Source organism: Salminus brasiliensis, chromosome 2, assembly GCF_030463535.1.
Source record: "Salminus brasiliensis chromosome 2, fSalBra1.hap2, whole genome shotgun sequence".
Lineage (NCBI taxonomy): Eukaryota > Metazoa > Chordata > Actinopteri > Characiformes > Bryconidae > Salminus > Salminus brasiliensis.
The window spans coordinates 46,064,424-46,086,038 of record NC_132879.1 but is presented as its reverse complement, the minus strand read 5'-3'; the positions used below and the strand labels follow the sequence as shown (position 1 = coordinate 46,086,038).

Below are 21,615 nucleotides of genomic sequence, written 5' to 3'. Positions count from 1 at the left end.
TTTCCCTTAGACGTTCGGCTCTTGTTGCAGTCTTTTAAATGTGGTGTATTGAATGCATGAAACTGAGTTGCTAATAAATAAATAAATAATAAAATAAAGCAATACAGAACTATTCAGTTCAGTTAAGTTCAGGTTAATCTGATCCAACTTCTACTGTCATTATACCAGTGTAGCATAGTGAAGAGCTTCTCACTATTCACTCAGAACAAAAGGTGCAGGTGGAACAGTGTTGACGCAAGAACAAGGTGCAGAACAGTGCACGAGAACATAAATAGTGTAGCAGTTGAAGTGTATTACATGGACACGATCAGGTGAACCAGATGAAATGCATAAGAAAAAAATGTAGGGGAAAAAAGGGCCATTCTACTGTGGAAATACATTGCGTACTTAAAAGAGCTGTCCACTTCTTTGTCTAGAAGGTTGCACAGATTCAGCGCTGCCCTGCAAATGCGTATCTGCACACGGACTCTCCCCCTCGCTGCCTGGCAGTCGGGCTCTGGCTCTTTGCTGCAGCTTTTGGCCTTGATTAAGTGCTAGGCCTAAATGTAGCAGCAGATTGGCTGGGGTTCAGCTGAACGAACTGCAGAACTGTTTAGACTTTCCCTCAGAAGCTCAACCACAGGAAAACTAAAATGTCATAAGTGCCCTCAAGTGCTCCCCACACACACTTCATTAACACTTCATCCAAAAACTCCCACAAAGGTCTGACGGCCCCGTCGTAGCATTTCAAAGAGTTCTTGGAGCTGCGCGACTGCAGGCCTTTGACACTTCCTTTGATATAATGTTAAATTGACTGTATTATTTTAAAAGGCCTCTCGATTTCCAACCGCGCACAATATGCTTGCACCACGTAGCGCGTCCGCGCGCACACACACACACACCACGTATTCGCACTTTAAAAATGAACGGTCTGTTCATTTAAACTTCACTCTGTTCCCCCCTGCAGCTGAATCACACTGCGCTCCCTCGCTGTCTGTTGTCACATTATGTTGATCATGTTCATAAAAGCTCAGCCGGTGCAGTGGACACTCCATTAACTTTCCAGCACTCGTCCCAAATGTCCTCAAAACCCCTCATCGCTGACCTTTTCTTCACTACAACCTTCTGATGGCTTCAGTTGTGTGCTGCTGTTCAGCATGGTCATTTCAGTGCATTAAATAAGCTCATTAAAAATGCTCACTTGCACACACATGGATTTAATAGATGCTTTAAAAAGAAATGTAGCATTGAGTATCATATTAAACATGCATCAGGTATGAAGTGGGTGTAAACATTGCTCACTTTACACACACTTTGCACACTTAAGATCTTAAGTAGCTTTGAATTGGGCTACTTAATTAAGCTATACATGTTTGAGTGGCTGTTAAGAAAGAACTGAAATGTAGTACGGGAGTGCAATAATGTCAAATAAATAAGTATAAGGCAGTAAGCTGTTATACAGACTGCCATGTTATAATTTGCAGTGTTACGAATGGTGTTGGTGCACTGACTGTAGGCCTTGCCTTCATCGCTACCACGCTGGTCGCACCCAGCATCGTTAATACACCACTGGCATGGTTATATGATTCTTTCAGAAAACCTGCACAAATATGGGCAAAACGAACACACAGTATGGACAGAAGGCTCTGTTTGTTTCTATGTCCGTGTTTAACATTGAGCGTAAATGGGGGGTGGGTGGAGGAATGGGCTTTTACAGGAGTAGTGCAGTAGGGAGTGCAGGGTTTTTAATGTATTTACCTGTTCGATTCGTCAGCTTTTGACCGTAGGCATAAAGACTCAGCATCTGGGCCTGGATTTACAAAAGTGTCTTAAAGAAGTTGCTTTTATTTTTAAAATTTTATGCTTAAGACAAAAAGTTACGATTAATTCATATTCTTTAAAAATAATCTTAAGAATTTTTTGATGTTTCTTCTTAACTTGTTACTTGAGAGGTTTTTAAAAACATTGGTATTCTAAAAAATATGTTCTTAAACATTTTCATAACCTTACGACAGCCTCACACTTGTCTAGAGTTCAGTAGGTAAGCCTCTAAAATATAATTAGTTAAAATTACAAGTTGAATTAATGTCTAATTGAACTGGATTAAAAGCGGAGCCAGTGTCCACATAGGAATTCACTTATTTTTTGCTCTCTATTCACTGCATGGGTTTAACAGAATATAGAAAAATGACCAATTGTATTTTGCATGCTTTATGATAAGCTGTGGATTACGGCATAAATACATTTTCTGGAGAATTGCCTTAAAGAACATTTCTTATGAACTTAGTGTTTATCTTTCCAATGATTTTCCTTAGAAAAGCTTTTGTGAACAAGGCCCCTGGTTTCTTAACTGCTGATCCTAAAATGACCTTAAATGGTGTTTATATAAAGGCGTATGCAATTTTTCGGATGTTTCAGATGCTTGTGATGAGGTCCACTCTGAGGCTGTTATCGTCCAGATGGGTTGTACTAACCTTCTGTTCTTGTAACTTTCCTCTTTCTCACTCACTTTTTTCTTCTTCTTCTTCTGTAAGGCAGTGTTAAGCGAATGCCGTTTGCGTAATTTGTCAGCGGTTCCCTAGAGAGCGGATCAGGATTTCAGAGGAACACTTCCCTTTCTGTAAAGTGTGTGTGTGTGTGTGTGTGTGTGTGTGTGTGTGTGTGTGTGTGTGTGTGTGTGTGTGTGTGTGTGTGTGTGTGAGCATATGCAAGCACGTGTGAGCGAGTGAGAAGGTGATTGAGTGTGACTCACAGAATGGCTCCTACTTCAGCTCCATTCACTTTCATTCTCAAATAGTGTTAATAAAACTTACGCGTGTGTGTGTGTGTGTGCGCTGTTTGAAAGCACACACGCATACAAAGACCCGCACATGCATGTACACAGCGTTTCCGGAGACTACTAAGTGTTTCATTTTCAGTACAAGCACACATACGGTGTGAAGCGTGCTGCTAATATAACAGGCTTCCTGTGTTCATGCACGGGGGAGAAAAATGTTGTGCACAGGGGAGGAAAATCCAGCAGCGTCTTGCATGCTGCTGCATACCCCTCTTTACACACACACGTTACAACACACTCACACATACTGTTACACACTGTTGTCCTCCACCACCCCCTGTTGTGTGAATGGCATGGATATTACATCACCAGTGCAGCTGAGACCCATATCAGAGCAGCAGCTGTGGTTCTGGGGAACTGAATCTATATGACTGGGGTCTGTGTGGGTGTGTGTGTGGGTGCAAGTGTCACTTTGGCCTCACTGGACCAGCTACTGTTCGGTTGTTTTTTAAAATTTTTTATTATAGTGTGCGCATCCTACCGTGCCTTTTGAAGTGGTTGTGACACATGTGACAACAGCAGCAAACACACAAACACAGGCTGGCTTCGAATGATCGTGTCTGTCAGGTGGAATAATCTCAATTCAGGACATTTCAGGCCTTGTGTCATGCCCAGAAGATCAACTCTGACCAGGGTTTGCTCTGCAACTGCATCAAATGTTCAGGGTTATTTTTCCTTTCCTTTTCTTGAGCACTGTATGAGGATAGAAAGTACATAGTAACTTGTACATAGTAATAAAATTATTTGTTCTAGCAATGTTACAATGGGGTAATGCAGTACAAAGTAACTGTGTTAGTTATGTAATTATTTTTTGTAATGAAGTACTGTAATGCATTACAATAGGGTAATGCATTACAAAGCAACTTGTGACGTGTTACAGTAATGTAATTGCAAAAAAATTTTAATTTTTTCAATAATTAAAAAAAATATTGTTACGATGGGGTGATGCAGTACAAAGTAACGTGACATGATACAGTAATGTAATTATTTTTTCTAGTAATAAGGCGCTGTATTGGGTTATGATGGGGTAATGCAGTACAAAGAAACTTGTGACGTTCTGGTAATGTAATACAATTTCCAGGTAATGAAGTACTATACCGTGTTGCAATGGGGCAATGCAGTAGAAAGCAACTTGTGGAATGTCACAAGTGATGTGTTAAAATGGGGAAATGCAGTACAAAGTAATTAGTGGAGTGTTACAGTAATGTAATTACTTTTATTTATTCTAGTTGTGAAGTAATGTAATGTGTTACAATCAGGTAATGCAGAACAGTTATTTGTGGCGTGTTCTTGTGTTGAAAAGTGTTTTCTTGCGCCCAGAAACCAGAGAGAGAGGAGAGGGGATACGAGGGAAAGGTATTCATTTGTAGTGATTGCTCAGTCTGAAATCTCAGTCGGGAAAAAGGCTGGTTTCTGCAGAGTCTTATAGAAGTGTTTGCACTATGGGAAGGAGGGCTGTAAACTTACGTGTGTATTCATTGAACAGATACTTAAACATTTGACATCCTGGTTTGACATCAGATTCATTGAATGGTGAATTACAACAATGTATTACACTACTAATGAAGTAGTGCAAGGCCAGATACATACTCAAGACGAGAGCAAAAGGGTAAATGCCAATGTCTGGCAGCACTCTGCATACGCACAGTCCTGTACAAACTTAATGTGAATTCGCACGTGACCATGGCGGTTAAAACACTGAGGACGAATCAAAACTGATTCTCCTTGACAGTAGTAATGTAGCAATGCAACACGTTACAATGAAGTAATTACTCCATATGTTATAATAAAACCTTTTCTACTAATGTAGTTTGTGTAACAGTAGTAGTAATGCAAGTACAAAGTAACTCCTGGTAATATACATGTACTTTTTCTAGTAATTAAGTATTGTAATGCATTATGGGATGATTCAGTACAACATAATAATAGTGATGTTACAGTAATGTACAGTCTGTTTAGCCTGAATGTACAAACGACACACTAGTACATTTCCAGTACTCTCTGTTTAGCTAAAGTGACAATACAGATAACATCACTTGCGGTTAAATAGGCCAAACAGGCATTTTGAATTCCTAAATAAAAAAAAATCAGACAAATTAAGCACTACATTGAGGCAATTGACTATAAAGCACAGTGAGGGTGCTTAATTATGCAACGAGTGCACTTTATAAAATTGCTAAATGATTGTGTATTTCTAATGCTAATGGAATAAAGGAAACCTGGCAATTCCCAGAGTAATTCAGAAAGGTGTTGATGTCTGCCTGTAAATTGTCTTCTTGCAGGGAGCTTTAAGGTAGGGGAGGATGAAGATCAAGTAAATTGAAAGTGGCTAGCACAACCCTACAATGTCAGTTTTTGGTGGTTTAACAGGAAGGCATCTGCTCCTACAGCATCTCTCTAAATGTCACACTCCTACCTATGGCCTGAAACAGTGAGGGTGGTGTGTGGGTTTTTTTTTTTGTCCCAGTGTAAAACACCAGCATATGTAGACATTTTGAGTAAAGGAAAAGTTCACTTTTTGTGTGACCTGAAGACTGTATCTGTGTAAACTATACATTAAAATCCATACAGAAGTTCTGAGAATCAATACAATCAATGCAAAATATAATAGTGATTCTTCAGTATATTGATATTTTCTTACACCCTTACCCTAGATGTGTTGATGTACCGTTTGGCAGAGGAAAATGTCTCAGCACACAGGCCATCTAAAACAGAGCCCAAGATGTTATACGTGTGTGTGTGTGTGTGTGTGGTGATGTTGTTCATGTGGTGTGTGATCTGCTGCATGAATGCTACAGCCTGCAGAGCAGACGGAGGGCAGACGGTCTTAATGAGGGTCAGTTTGTGTGAGCATGCTGCGTTTGTCTCTGAAGACCTTTCAGATCCTGTGTGTGCTTGTGCTGCTTTTTTGTTTTCTACTGAGGAACCAGTTTCAAAGCTGTGCCTACGCGTGTGTATACACACACACACACACACACACACACACACGGTAACTTGTACATGAATAAAATTTTGCATTTCAGGGAAGAATTTGTCACTTGTCCAGCAGTGTGTCTTTGGCTTGTCAGAGAGAGTGTGTGTCTGTGTGTGTCTGTGTGTGTCTGTGTGTGTCTGTGTGTGCGCATACAAATCTGTTTGAAGGAGCATTTATGCACCCAGCCGTGTTGGTGTGCTTTGTGTGTGTGGTGGTTTGTGTAGCGTAGCAACAGGCAGAGATTGCCTAGACAAATATACCCTTTAATTCCTGACTGAATGTTTTTAAAGCTTTTACGTGTCGTGGCAGATGGTGGATGAGGCCATGCCTTTTTTTTTCCTTTTTTTTTTTTTTTTTTTCCTCCATGAAACTTCATCAGCAAATGAGTGTTTTCAGAATGTCAGGCCAGCACAGCCTCAAACCAGCGCAATCTCAATCTGGCATCTTATCCCTGTCGTCTAGGTTCTGCCTTCGCCACAAAAAAGGAGGGTAAAGGCACAGTGGAAAGAAAGCCCTGTCACACAAAGAACAACTGAGCAGCACAACCTTACTATTCACTTAACACTTACTTAACACTTAAACAAGCAAAACTACAGGACCTGAAAATTAAAATGAAGAAGCTCTTATCTGGGCAGTAATTTATTTGCTCAGTTAAACACTAATATTAGAATAAATACAAATAACATTGATAGAAACTGTGGTGTTTTTACCTTACTGTGTTCATTAAAACATCACCAAAGCTCTCCTTACGGGAGTCTAGTATTAATCTGTTCTATCTGTTCTAACCAAAAACGCTCTTAATGCAGAGATGGTTGGAAATGAAAGATTATTTGCTTAGATGCCTGAAACCTCTGCACAGCAGAACTGTATATCACTGTAAGAACCATCATGAACAGAGTCATGTGACTAAGAGGTCAGTGTCAGTGAGTGTGATGTATTGAGGCTAAAAGTTCTCCTTGATATTAATTGAGCACTCAAATTGCACTCTCTCTCTCTGCCACATTATGCTGATCTTAGCACTGCCATGCTTTTGGGCCAGCCGGCCCTGAGGAGTAATCCATTAATGAGCTCCATCTGAGCTCCGGTATGGTGGGGTGGAGCTGTTGATGCGCTAATGGGCATGATTAATCAGTCCCCGATTCCCTTTGAGACATATCCGCTCCAGGTAGGGGTGGGCAATGTTTCAGATGTACAGTATCACAATGTTTCTAAGGTTCCTGTTTCTCTCTGTCCTGATACGGATGCTGATATTAAGTAGTAGTGAACTGATATAAACGGTTTTATTGATTTAGTGAAGGTGCACGTTTTAATGGGAGCAAAGCAACATCATACACTTATTAGTAAGGTGGACATTATTAGAGGTGGGCAAGATATTTTAGCACTTTCATGGTTTGCACCTTTTTGATAAGTTTTGTAACTATAATAATTTCTGAACATATTTTGGAAATTTCCAGTATTTAAATGAAGTTAATAGATTATTTTAAATTGAAATAATCTAAAGTTAACTTTCCCATCCGTACTCTGTTTGTCAAGCACTACAGTTTGCAAACACTTTTTGTAGCCAGCTTTAGAGTCTCTCAATTATCATTTGGGGAATTTTCACCCATTTTTCTTAGCAGAAGTGTTCTAGTTCTGTGAGGTTCTTGCACTTTTTTTTTAGGTATAACTTTGAGGCTATCATTCATCTTGTGGATTAATATGCTGCTGTAAAAAGCCTTCATCTTCAGATTTTTTTTGTTTGTTTGTTTGTTTTACAGATGAGATTATGTTTGCTTCCAACATTTGCCTGGTATTTAATGTTTTCCCCTGTAGCAGTGAAATGTTCCCTGTGCCACTGGCTTCAACACAAACCCAAATCATGAACAGTTGGAGAGGGATTATTTACATTAAATTCCGCTGCCTTTCTTTTTATCCAAACAAACCTTAGCTCATTGTGGCCAGAATACATCAGGCTTGTTAAGATGTTTCCATGAATGACCATATAGAATGTGTGTCTGTCTGTGTGTTTAAGAGGTCACGGGATGGTTGAAGGCTTTGGTGTGATTTGGGGGGGGGGGGGGTGGCAGTGTACGGATAATGACTTTTCTGTAAACAGCTCCATCTTGCTCGTGTCTGGGGAGAGAGTGGTCTTGTATCCATTAATTACTGTGTGTGTGTGTGTGTGTGTGTGTGTGTGTGTGTGTGTGTGTGTGTGTGTGTGTGTGTGTGTGGCTAAGAAGGATAGGGAATCTGTTGCCCATTCATCTTCTAGTAATGACTGCATTAGAGCTACTCCATCATGAAATGTATTACTGCCTGACATCTCGCATACACACACATGCACACAGAATGCCGACTTGCACCCCACAGAAATATTAATGGAAATGTTAGTAAATGTCATCCTTCACCGAACTTTTGTAATGAAGCATGTATTTTTTTTTTTCTCCTCCTCCTAGGGGTGCATTCTCAGAGGTGGTTCTGGCTCAGGAGAGAGCTACAGGGAAGATGTTTGCCGTGAAGTGCATCCCGAAAAAGGCCCTAAAGGGGAAAGAAAGCAGCATTGAAAACGAGATCGCTGTTCTCCGCAAGTGAGTCTCTCCCTCACACACTCACAAACATGGTTCACGTCACACTGTGCACCTCCGCTACATGGATTGAAGATTGCTTATCTGCTGTTTAACCCCCGTTGCTGTGGTTACTCTTGCATCCGTGTCCAGTTCAGGAAAGGAAACTGGAGCAAGGTGTGGGGCATGTCAGCAAACAGTAGAGCTTTCAGAGAGGAAGCACGCATTTCACTTGTGCCTTGGCTTTTGTGTTATCGTTCATTGTGCTCTTATGCAGCTCTAAGGATTAGTGATTGAAGTACAAGTACAAGAAAATCTATTAGTGCCAGGAAAATAAAAATAAAACACTACAAGTGACCAAAATATTTGCAATGGGCCTGACTCACACTCTTAAAATAAGTAGTTCTTCACAATTCTTCAGTAAATGGTAAGATACACATTTATTTTAAGGTTTAAATGAGTTTTGCCGTTAGAAAACTTCCCACCCCCCTTTCTTCAGCTCCTCCTGGTCTTTTTGACCCCCATTTGCATCTTGTCATAAGGCCAGGCCACATAAAAATGCTTGTGTAAACACACCAGTCATTTAAACCAGACACAAATGCGATCACTTAAACCACTTCAGCAGGTGGTCTGAAACGCATTGTAGCCTCATGTTATTGCAGTGAAAATGAATCCGTCTCTACAAGACGCATTTACCAACCAAAACCCTTTCCAGTACAACCGAAAAACACCAGTAATGATTGCTGCACAACAAGCACATTTACATATTCCGTCCCACACAGTGATCAGATTTCAGTCTGACTAACTGAAGACACATTTGGATATCAAGTGCATATGCGCTCGGCTACTGAGTGTTAAATGCACTGTGGTGTGAACTGGGTCTTTATTTAATTTTCTTTTCTCTTTCTTTTCATTGTCTTCATTCTTTTCCTCTTTTTTCCTTTTCTTCCTCCTCCTTCCCGTCTTCTCTTTTTTATTTTTTTTATTTAATTCTTGTTGTCCTGATTCTTGTTCATCCTCCTTATTTCCTCATCTTTTCATCCTTTCTGATCCATTTCTTTCCCTTTTTTGTTTTACTACTTCTTCCTCTTCTTTTTCATCTTTTTTCTTATAAGACACTCGTCTTATCTTCCATGTCTTCTTCTTTTTCTATCTCTTGTTTTTCTTCTTTTTTTGTCTTCCTCCACTTGCTGTGTAACAGATGTTGGTCTAAGTCTCCCCTGACAGGGAAAGTGCTGTAAGAGAGTGAGTGGGGTGTAATGGGTCAGCCAATATTTCCCTGCTATGTTACTTTTTCTAGATATGCACACGTATATGGAAACACACATACACATTTATTTTGTGTATTTCTGGAAGAGAACGAGGGTATTCCATCTCTACAGTGGATGTGAAGGTGAACTTCTGCTACTATCTGTTTGGAATACATATGATGTTTTTTTTTTTTTTTTGGGGGGGGGGTTGTTTTTTCCCCCCTCCACAAATGCTCATCAGACATGGCTTCATGTTGTGTTTGATGTGAAGTCACTGTTGTCACGGTGATCGTGCCCTGGAGACTGATGCTCCGCTTTGTCCTTCACTCTCTGTCTCCCGATCCTCATATCATAACAACCAGATGGATGATGGACGGGTTGATGGACATCTCCCGGGCAACGCCGTAGGCCTGTAATTAGACAGGGAGAGAGTGCATTAACGGCGGAGGAATCTTGGTGTATCTTGGTGATCTTGATGGAGTATGTCTGAGAGAAAGCTCTTCATCATGATTGAGATGCACACACTGCTTATCGTTATCAGCATCAGACTGAGGATTAGATTTCACCAATAATTGAAATGGTTATTTGATGATGTGTTTATCGTTCTTGAGAATGATGAGGTTACTCTTAGCTACTGTGTTAAAATAGGATTTTGTATTTTACTGCACCCTCTTCAGTAAAGTTACATTCTTTTAGTGCCAGTCCAAGCCTAGTTGTGCGTTTTATAAATTAGTGTCAGCATTGAGAAACATTTAGTTGGCAACACCTACACCTGGGTGTTTATTGTTGGTGCCAACCAGAGGACCATCAGGCAAGTGATGTCAAAGCTTCCGCCCAATTTAGACAGGTTGACGTTAACTTCTATGTTGTGAAGTTGGTGTGAGTGAAGATACATCAGTTGATTTGCCCCATCGCTTTCATTTGTTTTAGTAATAAAAGATATTGAAAGTTATTTTATTACGGATCATTACTTGCTACCTTTAAAGTATTTGTAGTATTTGAGTCACACTACAAGAAAAAAGAAACCCTGTATAGAGAAAACAATTTCTGAATAATAATGACACTGAAATGTCTTGTCTTGCTACAATGAAAATAACTAAATATATATATATAAATATGGCGTTTTGTGCCAAATTATGAGGTATAGAAACAATATTGTCTAAAGGTATGCTCAAATGTTTAAATGAGCATAACTATTAACATATTAAACATTATAGCCTGGTTTCATGGGCCATTAAAACATATATACAGTTCACACCTATAGTACAGTACCAGTTAAAGGTTCAGCCCCACCTCTCAAGTTTAGACACACGTTTTTTTTTTTATTGATATGGAAGACTACGAACTATGAACATGTGGAATTATGTAGTGTCTCCAGGCCATGTAAGGGCTGTTTGACCAAGAAGTAGAGTGACTGGAGATGATTTCAGATGACCTGGCTTCTGCAATCACCTGACCTAAACCCAGTTGAGATGGTGTGGGATGAGTTGCTCCTTAGAGTGAAGGAAAAGCAGCCAATAAGTGCTAATCGCCTCTGGGAACTTCCTCAAGACTGTTGGAAAACCATTCCAGGTGCCTCATTCTCTCATAATTGAGAGAATGCCAAGAGTTACTTCTAATTCCATATGTTTTCTACAATGTAGAAGGTAATAAAAATAAAGAGAACAAACACTGAATGAGGGGTGTGTCCAAACTTTGGTAACATGGCAAACGGTTTGCTCTATTATTCCTTGGTAGAAAACTGACCCTTTTAATGACTAATAACACTCTGCTTGTCGCCAGAACCCATTTACCTTTCATCCTATCCTTGTGTTTGCACCAGTTGTCTCCCACCATTGTATTAGACAGGTCACCTTTCAACCACTGATTCACTGATACATGATTTATTAATTCATGTAGCAGCAGGTGTCGTGTTAAACCAAAAAAAAAGGCTGAAGAGCTTTTAGGCTTTCAGAGGTTGATGTGAGACTGTGGAACAATATGAACTGTGATTGTTGTGGATTACATGCTCGATTATGCCATGACTTCTTTTATAAGCTTTTTTTTCTTTAAGTTTAACATGAATAAAGGGGTTTTCTCTCTGTCTCGTTTTCTTTCTTCCTCTCACCCCCTCTTTCCTCTGCTTTTCTCTCTGTAATTAAAGGAGATGCTTTCAGAAGCAATGGATGAGTCATGCTACAGTTTTCTGCCCACTCATTGTTAAGGAATGGAAGGGACACAAAGTGAAAGAAAGAGAGAAACCAGCTAAATGAAAGTGAGATATGCTTGTGATAATTAGGCTTGGGCCTAGTCCTTTTAACGGCCAGAGCTTCTACCGAAAGGGTGCATGACCTTCGGGTTTAGTTTCACTGTGGTAAGCGGAAGGGCATCCCCGAATGCACAACATGCCCAGCCACGAGAGGCTACAACAGCAGACCACCCCAGGTCCCACGGATCTCAGTCAAGAACAGAAAGCTGAGGCCGCAGTTGCGAAAGGCTTACCATTACTGGACAATTAACAACTGGAAAATGTAGCCTGGTCTGATGAATCTCGATTTTTGCTGAGACACACAGATGGTACGTTATATATTGCAACAATGGCAGAAATTCATGGAGCCAAACTGTCTTGCATTGTGGAGGTGGAGTAATGGTGTGGGAAAGGTTTTCTTGAAACACTTTAGGCCCATTGATATTAGTCATCATTTAGAGTATTGTTGCATTGTACTGTCTGCATCCCTTAATGACCAGTTTACTTCTCTTCTAACGCTACTTCCAGCATGTTGATGCACCATCACAAAGCAGAAATCATCTTCAACTGGTGGCAGTCACTTGGGGAGCAAGAAAATTATACTTTGTGACATTTTGGTTCTGGTTTGCTTTGGGTTCATACTGCCATATTTGCAATTGAACCAAAAGGGTGGGGGAATGGTGATGTATGACGCACGTATGCCTGAAAGCTGCAAGTAGAGGACTGCGTAAGACGGGTGTGTCTGTAGGTCCTGCATGATGAACTAGCAGAAAAATGTTAAAAAGCTCAAATCACTGGATTCTTAAATCGCATTATCTTTGTCAGTACTAAACTACATGATGTACACTTGCTACTTTGTTCATGGATCGAAGTATATTAAAGCTGTACATTTGTTACGTTACTGTGGCTGCATCCCAAATGCCACATGTCAACTACACTAATGAATGCAATTCTTATAGTGATTAGTTTTAAAACACTGTGCAGTGTCATCGTGAGTGGTTTAGGACACAGAAATGTGGACAGGTCTGCGTAATATGTTTGTAATACATTCAGTAAATTATGCAGTAAGAATTACTTATACAAGTAATGCAGTCATTTGTACAGTATTCAAATATTTACATTTTTTGGAGTTAATAAACTGACTCCCACAATGAGCCAGTGTTTTGATTTGAGTCATTCTAATTCTCTTAAGACACTAATAGCACTGAAAACAGATGAAAAAGGCTTTGTCTCTGCTGTTTCCGAAATGATTGCTTTGCGCATGCTTTTATGGGCTTCCAGTGTGCCGGCACCACGGGGCCTCCAGCAGCAGCTCAATAAGTCCATTGTGGGGGGAGAGAGTTAATAGCTGGCTGGAGGAAAATACGATATCTCCCACTCTCCGCACTCCACCTGTTGATGCACTGCCCGGGTCCATTATCTGCATGAGCGTACTCCTGTCCCCTCTCTTGCGTCACCGGCCAACCTGTTATTCCGTGCTGGTTGGACACTGATCAGAAATCACTTGAAATGCAGAGCTTATGTGTACACACACATCCACCATGAAACCGTTACCATGACGAGCAGCAAGAGAGAGAGGTGTTAACTGCAGGCTGCAGGAGAGCGAGACAAAACGAGCGAGTGAGAGAGTACTGATAGGCCATATTCGGAGACGTGGCTAGCATAGAATCTGAACAATAACAATTTATAACTCTTTAATAAGCCTTATTAAAAATCTAATTTCTAAAGAATTATAACTAACATGCACATGCACAAAGCAATCAGTTCAGAATCGGTGTTCAGAGCTATCTGTGTCTTAAGAGAATTAGAATGACTTAAATGACTTAATCTGCAGATTCCTGCTATGAGCTGGCTTATTTCGTTTAAATTGTTAGACATGTGTATATATGTGTGTTTAGCTGTTAAACACTGTATAATATTACAATAAATCCATATAATTCATATAAGTAAAGTAAAGAGAATGTGTAGAAGAGCACTGGTGTGGATGCTGACTCCTCTGTGAACTCCAGGTTGTATGGGTTCAGTTCCACCAGCAGTTCACTTAAAGAAAAAAAAAGAAGACAAATCTGAACAATAACAATGTATAACTTTTTAAGCCTTATTAAAAATCTCTTTTATTTTTAAACTTGACTGACTGCACAAATCAATCAGTTCAGAATCAGTGTTCAGTGGTATCTGTGTCTTAATTACAATTAAAATTGTGTGTATTTGTGTGGTAACCCCTGTGTGAACAGTGAAGAGCAGGGGGTGGACATTTCTGTAGTCTAATCATGAAGTCTAATTATCATTTCTTTTCTTGCTTTTGTTTTGGCAGAATCAAACATGAGAACATTGTGGCCCTGGAAGATATCTACGAAAGCTCTGATCACCTTTACCTTATAATGCAACTGTGAGTATGCAAGAATGAATTACTGCAGGTGTCCTGTTATCCACATAATTGGTTTCTCTATGTGTATGTGCATGGACTATCCAAAAGGACAGGGGGAGCTTCCACGCTCAGGCAGGCCATTAGATTAATTAGACCTTATTAACGAATTAGAATCATCAGCATTGATCTGATGTTCTGCTAACATTGAGGATATAATAACGAGCTAATGTTTTATAATGAGTGCAATCGCAATCTTATTTCTGTGCGTGTAATCACAAGAGAGTGGCCTTTCAGAATTTCAGAAGCAAAAATGCATCTGCAGCAAGAAATATAAGGCATAGAAAATTATGCCAGCATATTTCTGCACTTGTCTGACCCTAGATTCAGTCAATTTACCAAGAAAGGTGTAATTCTTAAATTTACATGAGGGAAGCTAGACTACATCACTGTACATACACACCCAGAAATGCTTAATGCAGAAATGCTATCTTAGCCCTCACTACATGCATCCAGGTCTTAATTTGTGTTTGGTGCAGACAAATCAATGTGGTATAAACTTACTTTAGTCCATAAACATAAAAATAAACCTAAAACGTGGCAGCTGTTTTGAGTAACTGGAATCACTTTTATTTCAGCACAGTATGTGGCATCATTCTGCGCACTACCCTCAAGTTTGGAATAGTGAAATATAACTATAAATCAGTATGTTATGCAGATGACAATGTAGCTTTTGCTTAAATGCAGTCTTATTTATTCAGTTTTCAGTTGCGATTCTGAGCATGTATTAACAAAGAAGAGATTGACAATCCAAGTATGGTGTTTGTTAGCAGCATTAGCCCAACAGCTAATTGTAAGTGAAAGTAGTACACATGAGATATTAAGCATGTATTTACTAATTGACTGCAGGTAGGTTAAGTGTTAAATTTTGTTCTCCAAACATTTCCTTTAATATGTACCTAGATAAATGTTTCCCAAATGAAGCTAATTATTAATTTGATAACCTGGTGTTTGGACAACTTGCTCTCGTATTCCAGCTACTAACCAAGTAGGAAGCAGGATGTGGTGGTTGCTAAGTTTAAAAGACAGAACGAGAAGGGGTAATAGAGATAAGGAGTGCAGTATGTAATGAATGCTATCACTAGCTCATCTAAGACTGCGCATACAAAACTGTGGTTGTCGCCTTTGGCAGGTGTACGTGTTTGTGGGAACAGTGCGACGTTTGGGTTTTGTTCTGCACACAGCACAACAGCACCCCTTACAGATATGCATTGGTTTGGCTTCTAATTCATCATTGGCTATTAAAGTATTACAATCTACAGTGACATCTGTCCAGGCTGAATGTATTAGGCTGCAAGTGAACAGTCAGTTCTAGAAGGTGATGTGCCAAAAACTGGAGAAATGGGCAAGTGTAAAAATAGGATCCACTTTGAAAAGAGCTAACTGTGATGGCTGGTATTCAGTGGTCAGTACCTACCGAAAGTGGTCAAAGAAAGGACAACCGGTGATCTGGCAGGGTCCCCCCCCTCCCTCACAACCTACAGGATTAAAGAAATCTGCTGCTAACATTTTGGTGCCAGATACCACAGCACTTTAAAGGTCTTGTTAAGTTCATGCCTTAAATGCTTAGATCTGTTGTGGCAGCACAAGGGGGACCTACTCCATATTAGGCAGGTGGTGTTAATGTTATGGCTGACTGTTGTACATTTACATGCAGAATGATCACTGAATGAGCATGAGAATGTGATTTTTACTATATTCTGTGTTTATTTTAACAAGAAAAATTGCCTTTCAAAGTGTTTCGAAACATCATGCTCCTTTAAACTGATTTAATTCTACCTTCCAAAAATGAAAGGGTTCTGTATAGTACGAACCATTCAGTGCTATAAAATGGGCAAATTCTCCAACACTGAATGTCATTACTGTACATCTTAAACCAAAACCTATTAATGCATAAAAGGGACCCTGAGGAAACAAATGCATTTGGCATGTAATGTGCTTATTAATGAAATATGTTCAACACCCAGCCCCCCTGTGTGAAATCATGATTGCCCTCTACCTTACCAAAGCTTGTTACACACCATTTTCTGCTATTGTAAGTCAACTTGGGACACTATAGAGACATTTCGGCCCGGTATTCCTTGCAGGACACCTTCATGCGTTTGTACACCTTCATGCATTAACTGTAATTCAGGTTCTGCTGCATTTTAAAAGGTTTAGGTTGGGTTTAGTTTTTGTAAACATTATAAGGTAACTTTTCTTGTGTGCTTTGGATCAGTGCTGTATTGCTCTTACTTTGATCTTTTATACCCTGGTGCATCAAGCCTTGTTCCTAACTGTGCGTCATTATTAGGAAATGTACACTGTTGTATGCAGGGAGATGGGGCTAAGTTTCAAAAACCATGAGGTCAAACACAAGCCCTTAAAGGACAGAGGGCTAGAAAACAAGCGGATTAATCTCTCTGGAAGAGACAAGCATCCTCATACTGGTGACTGGGGACTGGCGATTTAGCATGGATTGTGTAAATGACACAGGGTTGTTTATTGCTGTAAATGCTTTGGGCCTCCAAGCAACCAAGATTTAGTGGTTTTAACTCAAAATAGGCTTAAAAACATACTGGTTCAGAGAATTATATATGATGAAATGGACCACTAGAATTAAAAAATAAATAAATTAAAAAGCCATTTAAAAAGGGAAGGAACTATTTGACCAAACACCATGAATAACTAATAGTCGGCCATGTCATAGGGTATGTATGAACCACGTCTTTGTTTAGGTGAATTTGATTTAGATTTTTTTTATTTGAATGATTTTCAGTGTTGAATCTAACAAGTTAATCAGTCCAAAACTGTCCACCAATCTTTTGGATGTTTTAATGTTGATTTTTATTTATTTATTTTTTTTTTTACTTGAATTAATTTTGTTTATTACATACAAAATTAATAGGGTGAGGTGGGATGACCAGAGTAGTAGGTGTTGATTAGAAATAGCCTCTTTGTGGGAAAGGCGGAGAGAGAAACTGTAATGGAACTAGATAAGAGATACGAAATCCAGTATGTGCTAAACTACCACTATGAAAACTGTACGATTGATAGCTCATCTAAGGTCGCGAACACAGAGCTGTGATTGTCACCGCAGGCAGGTGTGTGAATGTGTTTGTGTGAGCAGTGCGATGTGTGGGTCTTGTTCTGCAAACAACACAGGATGCTTTCAGCAGCAAGTGTGAAGCTCGCATCAAAGGCAACAGTACACACATAGCTCTGTAGTGCAGCACCTTGGAGATGTGCGTAAGGGATTAGAGTTTAGTATTGGCAATAAAGTGCCTCTCTTCCTAACCTTTCATATACAGTAACATAGTTGATGTCTGCATATACATTAACTGTACACTGGCATGGAAAGGTTTGGTTTTGGCATTCATGACGACAGTTCCCTAAACGTTTGATGGTTCTTTGACCATTGCATTGCACTAGTCAGTGGTCTGTGGAATTCTAGCACCTCCCATATTTCCATGACCGTTAAATATTAAAACTTGATGCTCAAATAACTTAAATACATCATGTGGAAGTATCCAGACACGCATTTATTGTTTATTCTGAAATAAAGGGTAATTAAATAGTTTTTTCTTGCTTTTGTTGGAGTAACTGTCTCTACTGTCCAGGGAAGAAGACTTTCTACTAGTTCGTGGAGCATTGCTGCAAGAATTTTGTTACATTTAGCCACAGGAGCATTTAGTGAGGTCAGGATGTTGGATGATCATCACCTCACCTCATCCCCCAACTCCCCAACTTATCCCAAACGTATTGGATTGGCCACCATCATTCCAGAGAACACATGTCCACTGCTCCACCTCAACACTCTTTATAAAATAAACAGTGCAACAGGACTCTTTGCATGTCATACTTTTTGGTTCCCTAAAGAACCGCGTTTGACGAAGTTTGGTGTGTGAAGAACTATTAAATAATGATCACTTTGTCTGCTTTGAAAGCACACCGACCTGACGAACACAAACAACCCCAAACAGTTCAGTGTTTGCTGTTGGCCATTTCAGTTGAGACCGTAGAGACAAAAGCAGGATAAACTTTTTTTTTTTTTTTTTTTTTTTTTTTTTTTTTTTTTTTTTTCAGAAAAAAACTAAAAATGAGCAGGTGTCCCATTGCTTTGGTTCATATGATGTATGTATCCTGCAGAAAGTATGTTTTTGGGTTTTAGTTAGACTTAAGGTTTTTTTTTCCCTTAATTTATTGTGGATAAATCACAATTCTATAATGATGTGAACTGGATTTGTTACTGTTGAAAGTTGATGATGGACATCAGTTTGTGGTCAGTGCATCCGCAAAGGCTCTCCTTTTTAACAAAAATGTCCCGTGGAAGGTCTGGAGACTTTTATAGTGTCTGTGCCACTTTATGCCCAGGAAGGCTGTTATATTCCTTGAAGCCAAGATGCAATCTTCCCTTTTTTACCAGCCTGAACCAGCTTGTTCCCTCTGCTGTCCAAAGTTGATTGCATTTGGTGCATTTTTCATTTTTCCTGGGAAGGATTGTGATCCCTCTTCAGTTTCTGGGGGCAGAGACTGTTTCTGCCAGACTGCAGTAGAATCAGTAATTCCGTAAATGGTTCTTTGTTGGTGGGTTGCTGCCGGTCTCTCAGCTGTAGTTCAGCTCAATTGTTTGTCCTCTTGTGTTGTGCCTCCAGGCGGTATTGGAAGATGTGAAATGCTGTGGAAGAGAGGGTTTGTAGGTCTTGTATTTCATTATATTGTCCCAACATTCTCAGGTTTGCTTAGCTGCTCTTCTCATATTGCCTAGGTTGTTCTGCTGCATGCCGTTCTAGTAGGGATTTTTCTCCCTTTTCTGCAGGAAGCAAACACCACCATATTATCATGCTATTGTGGATTTTGTGTTCTGGTTTTGCTGGTAATCACTGCTTGCTTGTCGGGCCCCACCTTCATTTTCACACCATGAAACCCAGGTGTAGAAAATATCTGAAACATTTCTATCTATGTTTCTTTTGGGGTGCACAATCTTATCATTTCAGCATCTCCATCAATATGTATGCATGTGCAGTGGCCGCAGGATCCACAGGATGTGCAATGTAAAAAATATAGCATACATGTATGTAGCTGGGCGATATGGTAAAAATACTATATCACAATGTTTAAAGACTTTGTTCGCGATACACAATATATATCACAGTACATGTAATCACAGACTAAAAACATCAGTAGTGACAGATCCTTATAAACTACTATTCAGATACTCTCCCGTACTGAATACAGTGATTTTATTCAACATGTGCTGCACTTCATCTAATTAAACCTGTCTAATTGACACTGTCTGTAATGAAACCTGCAGCTGATCAGTGTTTATGAAGCACTAATAGAATCCTTGATATGATTAGAAAAGCATATTGCCATCACGATAACAAAATGTATCACGATGCAATAAAATACTGTCATATTACCCAGCTTTACATGAATGTCATGCTGCAACTTTTTGCTGCATTAAACAGAAGGAAATTTATTATTACCATTACATCTGGGGTTATTGACGTCTGGCGAAAATGCAAGGACAAAAAAATGGAAATGTCCTGTTTTTTCCAGTATTGTGCAGTCCTAGTTTATATGGCCTGTATACTTGGTCTAGTCACAAAATGAGCAAGCGAAACAAGCTACTCTTCTCGGCAATACCAGTAATATCACTATAGTCACCGATGAAGGACGTCTTCAGAAGTCTACTCTGGACACTGCTCACAGGAGAACATTGATGAAAACGGAACCCTCTGAAAACAGATGGGGGAAATTAAACAAGACCATCATAGTTGTGAATTTAGCTACATTCTCACTAAATTAAAAGAGAATGCAAGCAAAACCCAAACACTCAATTGACTTGACTTTGTGCTCTCAGATATGACAGATTTTATCCTCTAAAACTGTGGTTTTAGCCTCAGTTAGCTGCACGTTTCTGAGTACAAGGACTGTTGGTTCTTTGCTAATTTGGATAGATCGCTGTCGGGTCCAACTGCCTTTAATTTGAACAGATAATCGCTTGTTTCATTAATGGTTTGGCTGTTTTCCCCTAATAAACAGAGCGGTTTTGCAGAATACTTTGCCACTAAAGGAGGCGTGTTCCAGCGGGAAAATGGCGTAAAAGCATATCCTCTATTTTCTCTGTTACAATAATATTATAATGTTATAATATTTGAATCGTTTAACATCATTAGCAAACATATCTCTCCAAAATATAGCCATTTTGGAGAGATATGAGCTTATCCAGTACATCACCACTGCTTTTATTGATTGAGTGACCAAAAATCAAAAGGTCTCCTCTATGTAGACTAGCTGATGCCATCGGAAATTACCCAGAGGTGCTTCCTCTGGAACGGTGTCTGAGTAAAAGCCCAGCCTGCTGGAGATGAGAGAGCGGGTTTTCTAATTTAATGGAGGCGAGTGCTATCTGACACACTCCCACATAAAAGGGCAAAAATGTGCTGATTGTAAATCAAGTTCCAGAGAAGAAAGAAAAATAAAAGTGATTGAGATCTCGGCCTTGAGCTTGATGGTGGTACTTTAAGGGAATGGAAATGAAAAGTGAGGGGTCAAGGGAGGGAGAATGAGCGAGCGAGAGAGAGGGAGAGGATGGGCACTGCTTTATGCTTACGCAGGAGAATTGCATAACCTTGGTGATGGGTGGCAGATTGTCCCTGTCATTACTGCACTCTAATCATTAGTGTGTCTGTGTGCGCACACACGCATGTGTGCATGTGATCTCCCTCACACACACACACTTCTCAGGCCAGCAGGGACGTGTCAGTCCTTAAAGGAATATTCCAGCAGTTTTCCAACCTAATTTCTATGTACTGCGGCTTGTGCAGCATCTGGTTACCATAGACATAGATCATTTCGATATGGTGGAGCAGTGCCCATTGACTTCCAGTGTTTCTTGTTTGGTTGGTTGTTGTTTTTGTTTTGTTGAGCGACAGTTTTGTTTTTAATTAATTTGATAATTATCGAAAAATGATTGTAGGTGGTAATTAGAGAGCTGCTCAGGGAGTACTTAAGAGACACTAATGACTGAGACTTTACTCATTTTTCACTATGGCAAGTCTGTGTACCATCAAAATGATTTGGGAAAAATGTTTTTTTAAGGTAATGCCATAATACAGCAAAAGTGTATTTACAAAAAAATCAGTAGTACGAGAAGAGGAGGATGTCCCCGTCAAATTCCCTGTCAAATGTGTAAATTAATGAATCTGAACAGTGCAGGGTAATTAGTTACACATTCTTGTACCCCCACCCCCTGCATAGAGGTTATCCATCAATGCTGAATAGTGAAAGATTTCTGTTTCTATCAAATGACTGTAGAGGAAAGCATGCATACTAGAGGAAAGCAGCCCAGTGCAGCATTCCAATCCAGTTGTATCAGGTGCCCATCAGAACAGTA

The 21,615-nt window shown here is 39.7% G+C and overlaps 1 protein-coding gene across 1 annotated transcript in view; it reads left to right on the top strand.

Annotated features, from left to right (window-relative positions):
- Nucleotides 1-21,615, top strand: part of camk1da (calcium/calmodulin-dependent protein kinase 1Da) — a 77,520-nt gene that overhangs the window by 30,412 nt on the left and 25,493 nt on the right. Inside the window, exons 3-4 of the mRNA XM_072672935.1 lie at nt 8,225-8,356; nt 14,124-14,198. Of these exons, the coding sequence (XP_072529036.1) occupies nt 8,225-8,356; nt 14,124-14,198 (207 nt within the window). The remainder of the gene's footprint in view (nt 1-8,224; nt 8,357-14,123; nt 14,199-21,615) is intronic.